General features: G+C 45.4%; 1 protein-coding gene across 2 annotated transcripts in view; it reads right to left on the bottom strand.

Annotated features, from left to right (window-relative positions):
• Positions 1–15,990, bottom strand: part of RNF217 (ring finger protein 217) — a 65,143-nt gene extending 49,153 nt beyond the window's left edge. For both annotated transcript variants that reach the window (XR_013181352.1, XM_054630511.2), the window contains exon 1: positions 15,051–15,990. Coding sequence is in view for 1 of the 2 variants with exons in the window: in XM_054630511.2 (XP_054486486.1) it covers positions 15,051–15,686 (636 nt within the window). In the remaining variant the exon portion in view is untranslated. The remainder of the gene's footprint in view (positions 1–15,050) is intronic.
• Positions 15,991–16,922: the final 932 nt, after the last annotated feature.

Genomic DNA, 16,922 nt, shown 5'->3' with positions numbered 1-16,922 from the left:
TGTGATGTGTCCTGTAAGTTGGACAGTGAGAGCTTCTCTGTTATTAAAAAAGCCCTTTTTTTTTCCTGGTCTCATTAGTGCAGCCCTACCTACCCAGCTGTATTAGTCACTTCCTGCACAAGGACATTTGGACACCTACATGGCATCAAAACACCTCTTAGTCCATCTAACACAGTATAATATAGGTTTAACTAGAACATTAAAGCTGCAATTGGAGTAAACCTGTCTCTTGTGACATCACACACAGGAACTCTACTGCTTCAGAAAGATTAGATCTTTATCCCAATGCCCTCCTACCCCAACCAAATTCTGTTCAAAGATAGGAGGAGGAAAAAAGGAAGGAAAAGCAGATAAATTAAGGCTTAATCTCACAGTTATTCTATTCTCTTATAGAATGGAAGCGAGCTTGACAGGTAAGAAAAGGGGGAACCAAAGCTATCTCTTCAGCTACTTCAAGGAGATATGAGGGTGTCTTCCAAAACGTTTGGTAAAAACCAGTGCAACAGTAAGATAACACTACATGCTTATATACTTCCAATTTTCACAATCGTTCCACTTTGCAAACAAAACTATTCATGTAATAGAAGCTATTGAGCTCTATCTTCAAAACCAGTGTGCTGGAATCACAGCTGAGTAACAGAGTAACACAGGCCAGCCCAGAACTTCTGCAAGCCACAGGGAACAACACTTCCCATGACCATTCACTGCTTTGAACACACTTCAGTCTCCTCTCCAGTGGTGTACACCGTAGCAAGGAACAGAGAAGCCAGCTGTATATGATGTGTCATGAAGGTTCAACCAAGTGTCTTAGCTGAACACAACAGAGTGACAACAGCAGTGCAAAGCATGGACAGCTCTCAGGGAAATCCACTATCTGCTCTAAAGCCTTCATCAGACAAAAGGATGTGACATGTAATTACAAAGATCCTCCTGCAAGGAAGTCTCTCTCCTGCGCAATTAAACATTGCCGGGAAGAAAAACAAGACAAACACTTCAAGACAACAGAAATAAGAAAAGTTCACAATTGAGTAATTTTCACTTGAATGGCATGGATGAACTATCGATAATGTGACCAAGTTTATCTTCAATTCTGTAAACCTTTTCAGAGTGCTACTAACAAACACTGTATGCAAAAGGGTCGCTGTGAAAAGGAAACTGCATTTCAAAAAACTCTTGACAGGGGAAAGGAAACTTATCCAGGAAAGGGAAGAGGAAAGAGAGCAAAAGTTGGAAGCTGGCGAGGACAGAGGTCACTCTCCAGGATCTTTACAGCACTCACTAGATAAGCATATATCTTTTGAAGAAGCTCAACTTCCTGCCATAAATAAAGGTTTTATAACCACTCAAAATATGTACCAGCAGCCATTTATTTCTTTTCATCCATCTTATTACTTGGGCAGTAGCACTGCATTTTTCAGGTGTTTCAATAGATGATTATACAAGATACACTATTATCTGATATATTCCAGAGAGAGTTCCCATCAGTTTTCCCACCATGGCTTACATATATCAAGAAATCCATTAAAACTATACAACTGTCAGAAATATTTTCAATGTTTCAACACCTGCTGTTGGTGTCAGCATATGTCAGTTTTCATGTTTGTGCAATGTTTGTTCAAATCCAGAAGTGGGCTTGCTGTGATCCAACTGCTGCTCATACTGATTGCAGAGCCAAAATTTGCATCTATCAGTGCTTCCATTAAATTTGTCTTTCCAGACAGACTTCACTGGTGAACTCAGAGACATGAAGTGATATAACCCTGCAGGAGACCAGTTTAGTCTCGTATAAACCTAACTTAACAAGAACTGAATAAAAAAGATTCTTTCATGTTGCACAGTCTTCAAAGGTGCAAACACATACAGAACATTAAAAACATAAGGCATGTATGCACGACTACCAAGCCTCTAACTCTATGCAGTATTTATTGATTTTCCCTGTGGATCTAACTCCTACATAAAGCAGCTATAAAGAGCACAACAGCATCAACAAGCTCATCTAGACAGTTTGCAGATGTATTTCATGACAAGTACAGAAACTCAATGTTTATTGCATCTCAGCAGCAAAGCCCTCCCTATGTACACCAGGTCAGGCATGCAGCCAGGACAGACGTCACCATAATCCCTAATAAACCACCTTGCAAGCACCCTGAGATTCCAAAGGACTACCTGGCAGCCAAGATAAGTACTCTAAGAATGCCAAAATCTTTCCATCAAACTTGACAGATACTGGTATATAAAACAAGAAGGGGAAAAAAAAGAGAAGAAGAGAAAGCAACAACTTAAGAGTGAGATATCAGGAGATAAATCCAGAATGATAATACTGCAGCCTGTCAACTGAAGCACACAGCTAACAAACAGACAAGGACATTCAACATCCAGCTACTTCCTTCCAGTAATTTACAGCAAATTTGCCCAGGTGGTAATAGTTAGTTTCACCAAAAAAAAAAAGTCTTTTTCAAAACAGACCCCACGCCCAAATCACATGATTTCAGAGATTGTTTTTCAATGTTACATAGCTCCTCCACCTTAACCATCTGTTCTGTTCATTGTTTTAATGTAGAAGCAATCAGTGGAAACTAAAACAATCACTGGTCTTTGCTAAATGTTCTCTCTCACAAGTTTCTTTATACAACAACTCTCCAAGGGAATGCATGCAGGCTATTTCACAAAGGCATCCTCTATAGCCTAGGTCAACTCGGGTAACACCAATGCAGTCTCTCCTCTGCCAGCAGAGGGAAGGAACTGCTTGAAAATTGCTCTGATTCAGCCAGAACAGTCTAATCAGAAACTGTCCCAAAAACTCAGGTTTGAAATTTATTTGAAAGCTATTTCTCCTAAAACCAGTGTGAGATGCCTGACTTCACCTTCCATACAAACAAAATAATGCCAGATACAGAGCACTGTTTGAAGCGTGCTGCAAGCAGGTACTCGTTGGGCATTACGAAGTATTTTACTGTTTGCGACGGTCAAGAAAAACGTAACCCCAGACAATAAAACTCTTCCACCATTTCCTCACTAGACTCCAGCTTCTCAACAAAGTGCACTGAGACCCAGGCAGCCTTACCATCTAACTGAGCCAAATTCAGCACACAGTGGGGCCACAAAGAAAACCTTCTTTTGAGAGTACTAAGGGTGCTGGCTTTGCGAACTGCTGTGATACCACACCTTTCTTCACGATTTCAGAGACTGGAAAGATGCTCCCAAATGCCTCTCTGATAGAGGCTCACACTGATTGCTAGCAATTCATTGCAATTTTTAGAGTTTTGTGTTGTGCCAAATATTCTTTACAAGCGCCTACCCAAATGACAACCTCTTCCATTTAAACAGAACAGTTATTTCTTCTCCCAGGTCTGCTTATGCTCAAGTAGAGAATTCTGCATCTGCACAACAGCTCTTTCCTCCTTGCAGTCCTCCTTAGTGCCATTTTTCTTAAACCTGATTTATTGGCTTTACATCACCTGGTTTGTGGGGGGGGAGGGATTACAAGGGTGGCCTCTGTAAGAAGCTACCAGAAGCTTCCTCCATGTCCGGCAGAGCCGGTCCCTGGTGGCTCTAAAGACGGATGTGCCACTTGCCAAGGCTGGGCCCATCAGAAATGGTGGTAACACCTCTGGGGTAACAGATTTAAACAGGAGAAAAAGAAGTTGTTGTGAAGATGTAATTGAGGCCAGAGAAGAGCAGAGTGAGAATATGTGGGAGGAACAGCCCTGCAGACACCAAGGTCAGTGCAGAAGGAGGGGCAGGAGGTGCTCCAGGCACCAGAGCTGGGATTTCTCTGCAGCCCACAGTGCAGACCATGGTGAGTCAGGCTGTGCCCCTGCAGCCCATGGAGCTCCACAGCGATGCAGAAATCCACCTGTAGCCCATGGAGGAGATCCATGCTGGAGCAGGTGGATGCCTGAGTGGAGCCTGTGACCTGGTGGGAGACCCATGGAGAGAGGGGCCCCTGCTGCAGCAGCTTGTCCTTGGGGGACTGCACCCTGTGGAAGTGTGACCCATGCTGCAGCAGTCTGAGGAGGATTGTTGTCTGTGAGATGGACTCAGGTTGAAGAAGTTAGCAGAGAACTATCTCATGTGGGAGGGATCCCACGATGCAGCAGGGGAAGGGTTCCTCTCCCTGAGTGGGGGGGACAAACTCCTGATGTGATGAACTGACCAAAATCCTGATTTCCAGTCTCCTAGTTCCCTTGGGTAGGAGGTGGAGCTGGGAAGGAGGGAAGGATGAGGAGATGATGTTTTAAGGGTTTATTTTGCTATTATCCTGCTGATTTTGTTAGCAATAAATTTAATTAATATCTCTAATTTGATACAGTTTTTCCCATTATGGTATTTGGTGAGTGATCTCTCGCTGTCCTTATCTCAACCCCAAGTATTTTCTCTCTCCTGTCCAGAGGAGGACAGAGAGTGGCTTTGGTGGGTGTCTGGCATCTGGCCAGCATCAACCATCTACACCCAAGACTCCAAATGAAGCCTTACCACATACAAATGCCTCACTGCTCTCCTCTCTATACTAGAGACTCAAATTACATTCAGGTTTTTAGTGGTTTCATCATTATCAGGCATTTACATCATCTGCCATCATTGACTGAGATCTCCCATCTCCTACTAACATTCCAACAGCTGGACAAACTCATACTTGAAAAATAAAAATAATCAAAGACCTCTTCCTTGCTCCTTCTTTTCACCATAAGGATAGATAAAATTCTCCTACGTGGAAACTCAATACAGAAGCACAACGATAAGCTAGTATCGTAAAACTTATTGTCTGGTGCCAGTTCATTACTGATGCAATGAAATGGGACTCCTGCTCTCCTCTCCTTTCTCCAAACATCTCAAAGCTGCTCACTAAAAAACATGCTTCTAGCCTGTGAAAGCTGTAGTCACAGCCCAGTGCACATGCTAGAACTTTTCTAAAAATCTAGATTAATTTTAAAAAGAGGCTTAATATTTTTATGGGTCAAAAGCAGTACACCTACAGAAACAAAAAAATCAATTAGAGTGGAAAAGAAAATGCTGGAATAGTGATTATTTTGATTGTCTTCTCCAACTGAAATGTTAGGTATTTTACTTATACTAAGAGACTGCATGACCAAGCTCAAAAGAACCTTCCTATCAAATTTAATTACGCATACCAGTTCTTCCATGACAGTGCCATACCTTGCTCTGTTGTATGTTTTTTAATGTCATATTCAATACCAATGTGCATTTTGTGTTTTTGCAGAAAAAGAAATCCCAAACAAAACAAAACACTAAAAAACCTAACACCCCTATCACCATCCACCAAAAAAAACCCCAACAAAACACAACCCACACAATAAAACCGCCAAATTCTTCTATAATTTTAAGTTCTGCATCTTTTCACTTGTTATTCAAACAGATTAGGAACAACAAGAGGCTTCCTTTGAGAGCTCTGTGGTGCAGAAAAAAATTCTCTCAAGAAAATAACAACCATACTTGGCATTGCTTGGCTGCAGCAAACTAAAGCTGTTGAAACAAGCAAGACCAAGAGAGAGGTTCCTCATTTGCAACAATATTCACATGAAAAATTTCACTTGTAAGACTATCTTCAGAATAATCTATGTTACAAAACACATGAGGATGCTTTAGAATTCAGCTAGTTGAAAGCTCATATGTAATGATGCCACAGGCAGTGGAGACAGGACCAGTGGATACCAGCCTGGGCTTGACTGGGCACCTCAGAGCTGGGAGCAGCTTGAGTAACTCCCTGGACCCTGCCTATCCAAGAGCTGTGGGTGCAGATGCACCTTAGGCACTGGATAAGCTGCAACTTCCGTCTGGATTGTGAAAGAGGAAATGATGCAGCAAAAGGACCAAACTGCAGTTTTGATTTCATTGAGCTCAAATGAAAACCCTCATCTGCCCCCTTTGTGAACATGTCAATTTCAAATGTTTTGGTTTGACAGGCTGCCACAGTTGCCAAAATTACCTGCTTGACTTAGCACTTTATTCAGTGAAATGTTTATTTCACTTGTGGTGAAATAAACATTTGTATATTGTGCATAACACAATTAGAAGCTGGGTATGAATAAAAGTAGCAAAAATGACTGTGAAGGGTTACTTTTTAAACCAGATCTTTTTTTTCTGATGATGGATCAAATGATGCACAAATAGTAGGGAACAAGTAGCAGACTGGGGTAAGCAGCACTGCTAGCTAAAACCACTGTATACCATCAGCTTTAGACAAGTTTCCTTTTCTTGACATGGAGAGAAAATAGAATGAGATCCAGAACTCCTTTTAGATCCTTAATTTACCAGAAGTGATAGTCTGGCCTTGTCTGACAACCTGTCATGGCTTGGGTGAGGTTCTCATGAAGCATTACGCTCTGGGATAATTCAGGTAGGATTTGATGAGTGGCTTTCACTGCAAGAACAACAAATCAAGCCTTGACATGAAATACCTACTTTGCTGAGACAAAAGCACTCAGCGATGTCCATCAGTAACAGCTGCACCTCACTGCAGGGAAGATTTATATCTTACTGACTGGGAAGATGCTAGTAATTTAAAGTAAAGTAAGAACTCCAAATAATGTCTTGAAAGAACTGATATCTTCAGAAGCTTGAAAATTACTCTTTAAATGTTACTGAGAAATACAACAAAAGCAAGGCTGAATTTACTTTCCATTGTACAAATGAGTGAAAATTTCTGAGTCTGCTTGATTTCCACTTCCCTTATGTAAGACAAATGGGGACCACCAGATATATGCATACTTTGAAATATCCAGATTTTAATACTGTATTTCACTTTGGCCACTTTGAGGCCTAGGTGCACCTGTATATGTCAATATGCATAAATGTCTAACAAAAACAACACTTAGACTGAACTCCAGTGTTTCACAACTCCTTTTCTAACCTCCATATACATCTGTTCATCACAGAAAAACGTGCTAACATGTACATTTTGTAGTTGGTATGCAACACTAGGCATCTACATACTGTGAGCTATCATTGCTCTTTTGCAGATCCATCCATTCCAAAAAGGTCCAAAGTTGCACATTCTTTCCCATTTTTAACCTGCATGCTAATGTCATAAAGTTAACTAAACAGTTTCCAAGCTACTGCACAACTGAACTGCACACGCATGTAAAAAAGCACTGAGCAATTCATATGCTTGCTCCTGTGAGGCTTCTAAGGGGACAAATTCTACACTGCACAGGTGCACTGCAATGGAGAGGCATAAGATGTCCTCTCCCCAGCTAACACTCTCATAGTGAGCAACATTAAAATGGCTGAAGGGTTAAGAAGCCCCTCTCCACATTTCTTTGCCCCCCTACAGCAGCAGTAGTACTGACTGTAGTGAAGGACACTGTATTATTTTTGCTTCTGCAGGGAAATGGCACCTCACAGGCACTCTGTAATCGTGTCACAGATGGGATGCTTTACCTACCTACTCCACCCACCCTGCTCCAGTGGGGTATAGAAGTCTTCCAGCAGCTCAGTAAAACAGTAACCCATTATTTTCCTGGAAGTTCTATACTTTAAACTGAGTTTAGAATCCTTACTATTTTTTTTTCTTTTTTAAGGCTAGATTTATTTCCTGCCTACCTCCATCCAACAGGAAACCAGAAAAAGAGCAAGTCCCATTTCACTTTCTGGCCACCATTTACCAGAATAACTGGCCAGTATTCAGCTGCAGCTTTAAACAGAGGCCAAGGATCCACCCTACTTGGAGGCCACCAACCTTCACAATTCCCTTTTGTTTTATGAAAGCTTACCCTGAGCAAGTCCACCTTCTGGAGCAATCCAATTCCTACACGATCATCATGCCCTTCCCATCCCAGCAATCTTCTTCTCCCTTTTCTTCCTTCCTTGTATTGTGTGAGCCACCCCACAGAGCCACGTCACAGCTGAAACAGTTTGGATAGGACTTCCCTTTCCTACAAGCTAAAGGGACAGAATCACTCAGATCCCCATTTCACACCCCCAAGCTGATACACCACCATTCCTACAAGATCAGGAAGCCAAACCAAGTAAATCAGAGAGGCACCTGCCTTTGCTGCCATCCATATCACATTAGTGGTAGAAAACAATACACAATGGCATCAGGTTGACTAAGCTTGAGAAAATAAAACTTTGCCCTTTCTATTTCCCAGTAGAAAATCTTATATTGTTCGTGCTGTACTTAATAAAAACATCACTGTGGAAAATTGGTGCTCTGCAGTCTACTTAGCAAGCTTGTAAGGAAATGGAAGTGTGACAAACTTGGAAATTTCTTTACCTGTTCATAGACTCCTAATCTAGAAACTGCACTGCACAGCCTTTCTCACAATTAAATAAGTAAATGAGAGCAACAGCACATCCCAACAAGGCTGTCAATGAAAATATACATCAATCTCAAATCAAAGCAGTGAGGCAGCATCTAAAGTAAATGGATGTTCTAAGGACTTGAACATGGAACCTAAGTCATTTCAGGTTTAATTCCAAATCTGGCCTAAACTACTGTTAAACTTCTGACCTTCCACACTGAAATCCATAAAATTTTCTTCTGAGTAAAGCCTTGAATTTTTCACCCTAATTTTTAACTTCCAAGTAAAATTAATTTCTTTGCCTTACCAAAAATTTTTCAAGTACTTAAAAAGGGACTCAAAAATTAAATAGCCTTTTCACAACAAGGCAAATTTGTCACTTTTTCCAGTACAGAAAAAGTAGTATTTGGTTAACAAAGCCCTATAGACAAGGACTTTTTTACTTTTAAAATATAATTAATCAAGAAAATACTTTAAAAAAAGGAGCAAGAGAAACATAAGCACAAGCAGATAAAGCATACAGAAAGACAGATAAACCTGTGTGGCTAAGTAATGTACTTCTTCAGGGGGAAGCCTCCAGTTTGAATTCTTTTAAAGAAATTACATCCCTTACACCTCTTAATCATTTTGACAATGTACTGACATCCTGGCCATTTAAAATACATACTTTCCTCGAGCCTGGCTGGTTTAGACAGCAGGAAGCAAGATATTTGTACAAGAAGAAAAGAGGAATGAAGGGCCAAGAGGCCCCAGAGCAGTTGGAAGAACAGTTGCTCTGGGTGGAGAAGCAGTTATGGGGCAGAGGTGAGCTGAAGGCCTTCCCAACCCTCACTTAACTCCTTCATTTCTTTTTGTTTGGGCAACTAAACACCAACAGTTCACTTTTCAATTAATTTAGTTTTACATTCCTTGGACTGATTTCATACCTGTGCCTGGTAGCTGCTGTGAGCAGCTGGTGGGGGCGGTGGGAGGGAGGGCTGGCAGCAGATGATCTCCTGATGGCTCAGCCTGTCTGTGGTCCCCAAAGCCAACACCACCCACAGACCAGCGAGGTGACAGACAGCTGACAAGGAGGGCTTCTGCTTCACAGAAAGAACACATTTTCATTTTAAGTCTCAGCCCCAACTAAAACAAAACTGGTTCTCCATCTCCAACTGCAATTTCCCATTCATAGGAAAACTCTACACCTCAATCAACTTTACTATCAGCCTCAGCCAACTCATGGTATCACCCATCATAGCACCCACCATTTACCCTTACCACTCGATACCAACATCAACAATTTCATGATGCCATTCACCCTCCCCTCAGGAACTGAGGCCTTTCTCCATCAGCAAAACCCTTCCTGCAACTGTTCAAACACGACACCATCTATTCTAATCTCAGTATCTTAGATCCCAGAGTTTTACTGAAAATGTTCTTTGCTGTAAGAACAGCTCTTCTGCTTCACTTCACAACAGCATGGCTAAGAAAGGACAGCCACAATTCCAGCTCTACACCTGCCAAACACTTACCCAAACAAGAGGAAGTCATAGCTAGCCACAAAGAGTAAGCTTGAAGCTACTCCTGCACAGGGAACAAACATACCATGTGCAGTGCCTATATGCTGACAGAGTACCTAGGCCTACACACAGTGGGAACTAGGCGGCATTATCATTCAATAACATTGCTCAAAAACAGTTTTCTTTAAAATTAATTTCAAAGCATATTCATCAATGCTGGATTTTGTAAACTGTTCCAAACTTAAGTTTTGGCATAAACTGCATTCACCAAGAAGCACTGAAAATGGACTTAAAGTCTGCCATGTATCTTGTCAACATGAAAGAGTTGAGAGAGGTAACTCTCACAATCTTAGAAGGACCTGGGTAACATCCTGAACTGTGACATCTGCCTATGCAGCAGCATTTTCACACTGGTACTGTATACAACACATGAGGAGAACACTACAGACTTTCAGAAGCTGCTTGCTGAAAATGTCAGAGTAGTTTAGGTGCTCCTGTAGCTTATAGGCTGCTTGCATCTGATGGACCAAGTCTATCTGCCTTCTTCTCCTCAGGAGCACAGCCAGCTTACAGTGGCTGAGGCTACTGATTTGATTTAGAAAGCCTGTAAACCAGCAGGTTCTTTTCTCCTCTTGCACCTCTCTTCCTCCTTTGGAAACTTCTGCATCCTTGCAATGTCAGCTGGAGGGGTGGTCGTTCACCCTGCCATGACCTCCTGGCAGGCAGTGTGCAGCCGTCCCAGCAACTCGGTAGCTGGTGTTAGAGCAAGGTTTTAGATTAATTACCCTCGCAAACACAGAGCTGCTTCTGCACTGAATGACAGTGGCCTTTCTGAGCTCTGGTTTGACTCAGGGCACAAGCAGCTCATTAACCATCAGATGATTCAGCACTTGGTGCCTACATTTCTGCTGGCTGGTTTTCATCAGCAGACTACAGCTTTGAAGATGTATCATTTATATGATACTATCAGACACCTGACGAGACACAGGTGTCAAGGCCCTCCAGCTCCAAGCCAGTACTAGTTTTATGTGATGCAGACTGCTCTCCAATTTTACTCTTCACTATGCAGGTTTATAATCACATTCCCCACAAAAATCCTGATGTAACAGTCCACAGATTTTTTTCTCCAGCTCTTTCAGAAAGAAATCATGCACAGAAAAGAGGGGTCAAAAAAAAATCTCAGGTCACAGACAGAGAAAGAGTGAGGTCCTGAGCAGAGGAAGGATGATCTCCACATTTCATGGTCAGAAGAAAGAAGGATTTTTGTCCCACCAAAGCTAACCATGCAGAAAATGCTGTCAGATGCAGTCCTTCCCCACCCCCAACTATTCCTTCTGATTTACTCATGGCTACTAATCTCATTAGAGTTCCTATAATTAAAGCACCATAAAATCTGATGAAGAATACAGTACGGTGTTTAAATTAACTCACGCAAAGTCTTTTACTATAAGAATGACTACTCCAACAGTGTTATAAGATTTACAAAATAAAGCTTCACTAATGAGCACAGCATCAAAACTGGATTATCAAGTTTCCCTGTTTGCATGTAGAAAAAGCAGGCACTCAGGTTTCTATATAACTTTTGCAGCCATTTTATAGGAAAAGTGAAATGCTCCCTCTTACATAAAGATACAAGCAGCCCAGAGTGGTTAGGCAGTGAATCACTCTTTTAGCAAACCTTGGTATGCTCAGTTTCTGAAATAATTTGGGTTTGGTGCCATGTTTAATGAAGAGAAAGATGGGAAGTAAAGGAGGTGAAGGAGATACAGATGCAATATTACACCTGTGAGATTAAGTGTCCTGGTTCTTGCTTCCCTATCCCAAGTTTGTATCCTGGATGACAGAGTGCAGAAACCCACAGCTTCCAGCTGCATGGGAAATGGTTCTTCCACACTTTTGATCCCAACCTCACTCAACATACACCTGTGAGTCCATGGAGGGAGAACACTGGCCCTTCAGACAATCACACTCTTGAACCTCACCATTAAGCATAACAAACAACAGCTCTGGGCTGCATCAGTTCCTGGGGACGTGGCTTGCTGGGACCTGACTCAGGCTCTGTGGGATCCACAAGAGATCCTGAGCTCCACAACAACCCATTACCCATACCCATCAATTACCACATCATCAATTTCTTTGAGTCCAAACAAATGGTCACAGAACTTTTTTGTGAATTGTAGATCAACTGGTCATACTCAGACCCCAAAGAGCCCTGAGTGCTCTGTGACTATCAGGATGTGAGACAGAATAGCTAAATTGAGGCCAAAGTAATGTCACATGATTTCCCAAAGTCAGGCTCCAGATCAGCCTGGGCATTCCAGGCTCGCCTGCTAAGCTTCTGCTCCAGCCACTAAATCTTTGAAAGGGATTATGCAGCAAGGTGCCAGTGATAAGACTGGACTTGACCTCTAAGGACCTTCAGATGTTACCCTCATTTTCCAGCATGATGAGCAACAACTCTGCAGTTGGAGTATTTTCATCTGGCATTCCTTTTAAGAATACCTAAAACTTTGGTTGATTTTTCTTATCTATAAAGGGCTTGAAGGCAGAAGTTCTGATGCTCTTATATGTTTGCATTGAAGAAAGCATGGTGCATTAACAGAGTTTTTATTTTGCTACTCCATTAAACATCATTTCAGGAATCACAATGAAGCTATCATGAAGAATACAGCTTTCTCCAGTGAGAGAACACACACAGACATCAAAGACTACACAAATTATTTTAAGTGCTATACTTCTGCCAATATATTCCACATTTTCAGCATGAGAGACCACTCCTCCAGAGATGTAGAGTCAGCCAGGGCTGAGATTACTATTTCTCTGACAAGAAAACCAGATCTAAACTATTCACAATGCTGCTTGGCTTTTTTTTTTCAATTGTATTTTGTTTGTTTTCAATTTTACGTACATTCTTAAATTGGGCTAATCACATCCAAAAGTAAGACCTTTTAAAATTTTCAAACAAAACCAGCTTTTCAGCATTTATACCTTTTGAACATCTCAATTTTTTTTAATTTCCTACAAAAAATGCAAAGTCTCAAAGATGAAAGGTAACTTGATTTCTAACCTATACTGGCTTTTCACTCATCCTTCCCAGAAATTCTTCTAACATAACTGAGACGGAGATGCCTTTCTCTCTCCCCAAGATGACTCACAGGGTCCTTCCACTGCACAAAGGAAAGAGATCACTTCTTGTTCTTCTTGAAGAAATATTGCTTTCTTATCCTTTTCAAAAAAGAAGATAAGGGAAGAACACATTGGACTGTTATTTGTTGCATTTTGTTTCACTTTTCCCTAACAAATTTATCAAGCAGCTAAAATTCTGCCTGGTCATAAAAGCATCTGTAACAACATGTCCACAGAAGTGCTCTGTGAATCTCACTTCTCAAGATCAGCATCCCTGCCCCACCTTTAAAGCACAGCAGTTAAGTACCCATATGGCTATGTGCCATATGGGTGTCTTCCTTTCCCCAGCCACTGGGACCAGCTTTGCAGGTGCTTAGCAATAGTAGTGGCTTCCTTGAAGGGCATCCCTGCATACACATCCAGCACCTGGCCAATGCTAAACCCACTCCATAGCACATATACCCACTTCCTAGGCCAGCCAGCTATTTCAGCCACCAAGCTGCTGCTTCCTCCTCCCAGAGTTCAGCCTAAACCAAGCAGAAGAGTTCTTCAGGATGGCTTTAGATACCAGATCATGTAAGTTCCATTACATCACTGTAAACTGCAGGCACCTGCAGGACATGGGGAAGATCACCCTGGCATCACAACTCTTGTCAATTTCCAGCTTAAATGAAAGGCAATACTCTGACATATGACCTCAGTGGCAGATATCAAAGCAGCACAAATGTGCACTGGCAATATAATCTAAAAACTTAGTGAGAGTTTGCAGTCTACCACTTATCTACAAATCAAATCATTCTGTGCATGAAGTCTCAAGAAGGCCTATTAAGTGTTCCTGAGTTTCAGTGTTACAGGAAACACACAAAACATTAACTCTGACCATCCAATCCATCAGTTCCCAAGTAAAGCCCTTCGCTATTATCTAAACACATCCAAACAAGATCATAAAAATGCTACCGAGTTTACTATTAGCCAAAACAAATACTACCAGCACCAGCAAATGCTACATAGGCTACCAGGGCCCAGAGAGGAGCAACTTGCACTTCACGTGCAATTTCCAAGCAGTGAAATGTACTCTGGTCAGAAGAGGCCCGTCAACTATTTATGGATTGCAGGAGTAGCTGTAGTCATCCATTCCTTCCCTACACGTACAGCCCAGCAGGAGCACAAACTGCCCCAGCACAGCACCAAGCCCCAAACAGGTGAAAAAATTCATTCCACCAACAAACTAGCATGTTTCCACCAGGCACATCCTAAAAGCTTCTGCTGAATAAAAGCATTAACATGGTACGCAACAGGTTTAGTTGATTTTGTTTTTCCCACACACACCATACTTCTCCCATTGTTCTTCGTGTTTAGGGTATGACTACACTAGCAGTAGAAACACACAAATATTCGGTGTGCTAAACTAACTACAGAAAACATTAGCGAAGACAGAGCTTAGTTATCAAGCTAATTTCGGTTTGACATAGCAGTTCTGCCTGACAAAACAGTGATGAACATGTAAGCACCCTATATGCCAGCTATCTGCCAGGATGAGGAGTTGCCTGCCCAGGATGGAAAAGTTGTTTTCAATTTTTTTCCTCCTAAGAAGTTATTGTTTACTGTTGTTAACTGCAATTGTTCACCAACAGTCACACACACACTATTTTAAGCTAGCACAACTGGTGCAACACCAAACGCAGTGTCCTGCGAGGAGCAGGCCGAGCGGCTCCACCACGGGCCCGAACATCGAGCGGCAGCGGGCAAAACCCCCGGCTCCAGGAGCCGCTTCGGAGGCGGCTGCCAGTGCTCTCGAACTCCGCTCCTTATCACTCCTTGGCCGCCTCTTACAAGAAAACTGGTGCCGCCGGTCAGGTAACAGCAAGAGTTTGAGATTTCAAAGCGAAAATTCTTATAAAGACGGCGAGAGCCTAAAAACGCATTAGCGACCAGCCCAACCAGCCGCGTACGAACGCATAGAGAGCAGCACTTCGGGAACGGGCGGTCGCTGACTCCGCAGCTCGCACGCAGGTGGCGGCCGAACGCGTTCCGTACGGGACGGGAAAGACTCGCTCTCCCTCCGCACCTCACGGCCCAGCCCCGCTCGCCGGGCTGCCCGAGCATACTGCGGCCACAGTCCCCCCAGCACACCCCGGCTGCGCCCGCTGGGAAATACCTGGGAGCTGAGGTACCGCCGGAGGCACTCCTCGCACACCGCCTTCTTGCAGCAGGACAGGGGCTTGATGGGCTTCTCCTCCAGGCACACGCGGCAGCTCAGCACCAGCAGCGGCCCGAACTCGCCCGCGATCAGCCCGGAGAAGGGCTCGGGCAGCAGGTACAAGTCCACCACCTCGATGCTCCCGCCGGACGACAGCGGGTCGTCGCCCGACACCACCCCGCGCCGCGCGGGGGGCTGCCCCACGCCCGGGCCGCCGCGGGGGGAGCCGGGGGCCGCCGCCGGCCGGTCATTCTCCACGCAGTAGACGGTGCAGTACACGTGCCGCCGGGGGGGCCGGCGGCGGCCGCTGCCTCCCTCCGGCCCCTCCTCCGCCGGGGCCGCCGGCTCCCCCGAGCCCGGCGGCTGCTCCGGCCCGGCCGCCGCCTCCGCCTCCTCTTCGGCTCCTCGCCGCTCCGGGCCGGCGGCGGCCGGCGGCAGCTCTCCGCCTCGCCCCGGCCCGGCCGCCCCGCCGCCCGGGACCGCCTCTCGCGGCGAAGGCGGCTCGTCCGGGCCGGGCTCCCGCGGGTCCCCGACCGGGCTCGGCGGCGCAGCGGCCGCCCGCGGGGGGCTCAGCGAGCTCTGCTGCTCCCCCATCGCAGCCCGCCGCCGCTCCTTCCCATCCAGCCGCCTCCCGGCCCCGCTTCTGCTTCCGGGTCCCGAGCCCCGCTGCGCCGAACCCCGCGCTGCCCGCCCGCGGGAGCTGGCCGCCGCCGCCCGGTCTCCCCGCCGAGGGGCTGCGGGCGCGGGGGAGGGAGCGGCGGCAGCGGCGGGCGCCGCTCCGGTCAGCGCCGCCCGCGGGGTGCCGGCCCGAGCCCGACCCCCATGCCGGGGAGGACGCGGGCAGCCTCCCCTGGTGCCGCGGGGCAGCGCGCCCGGCCGCGCCCCGCAGCCGCCCCGGCCCGCCCCGCGCGTCACCGCCCCCCGCCCGCGGCGGCCGCCCCGCCGGGCGCGCCCGCCTCCGCCCCCCGGGCCGGCCCGCCCCCGCCCGCGCTGACGCAGCTGCTCGGCTGCGCCCCTCATTCAGCCGTAAACACTGCGTGGCTGCCGGCACGGCAGCGCCCGGCGTCGGCACCGCCAGGCGTTGTCCTGGGCCCCAGGTTCCCTCCGACGTGTGCCGGTACCTGCGGCCCGGCCGCAGAGTAATGTCCTCCACCAGAGTACATGGTGAGCGTCCGATTAAAAATCAGCCCCGAAGGAAAAAATTGTTGTGAGCATCATCGACTCCGCTGTGAGAGCCACGCACTAACATCAAGGCAATAGAGTGACATTCACAAAAATAATTCAAACTGTTAGCAACACGAGTATCCACACAGGTCCAAAACAATATTTGCTTCTTCAAGTACTGACGAGGATTAGGAGGGTGTATGGACATTCTGCTCCAGAGCTGGTCAGTATGCCAGTGCCTCTGCTTGAAGATGGTTATCTCCCCGCCTTGATGTCATCATTTACATCATCACATAGGGAAGATGTCATGGAACTGATGCTGCAGCAACCTTAACATGGATTGTGCAGTTTCCATCCCGAACTTTGTGTTCCTCAGAGGTTAATCAGATGCTCTGCTTGAGAGGACATGGTTTTGGGCTTAACTAGAGTGAGAGGAGGAGGCCTGCAAGTCGGGAGATGACAATCAGGGACATCATGGCTGTCTGCATGTCGTACCCTCAAGCCCAGTGAGCTCATGATCTCAGGCTCATGCAGGGAGCGGCTCCGTGTGTTTGCCTGGCTCTGTGTTTGAGCTCAGCAGCACAGCTGTTCAGCTGCAGTGTCCCAGAGTGCAGGGCATTGAGGACACTGTATGCAGCCAGTCCAGCTTTTGGTTCCTGTGTGGCA

Source organism: Agelaius phoeniceus, chromosome 3 (genome assembly GCF_051311805.1).
Source record: "Agelaius phoeniceus isolate bAgePho1 chromosome 3, bAgePho1.hap1, whole genome shotgun sequence".
NCBI classification, from domain to species: Eukaryota; Metazoa; Chordata; class Aves; order Passeriformes; family Icteridae; genus Agelaius; species Agelaius phoeniceus.
The sequence above is the reverse complement of the archived record's forward strand: the minus strand, read 5'-3'. Positions and strand labels throughout refer to the sequence as shown.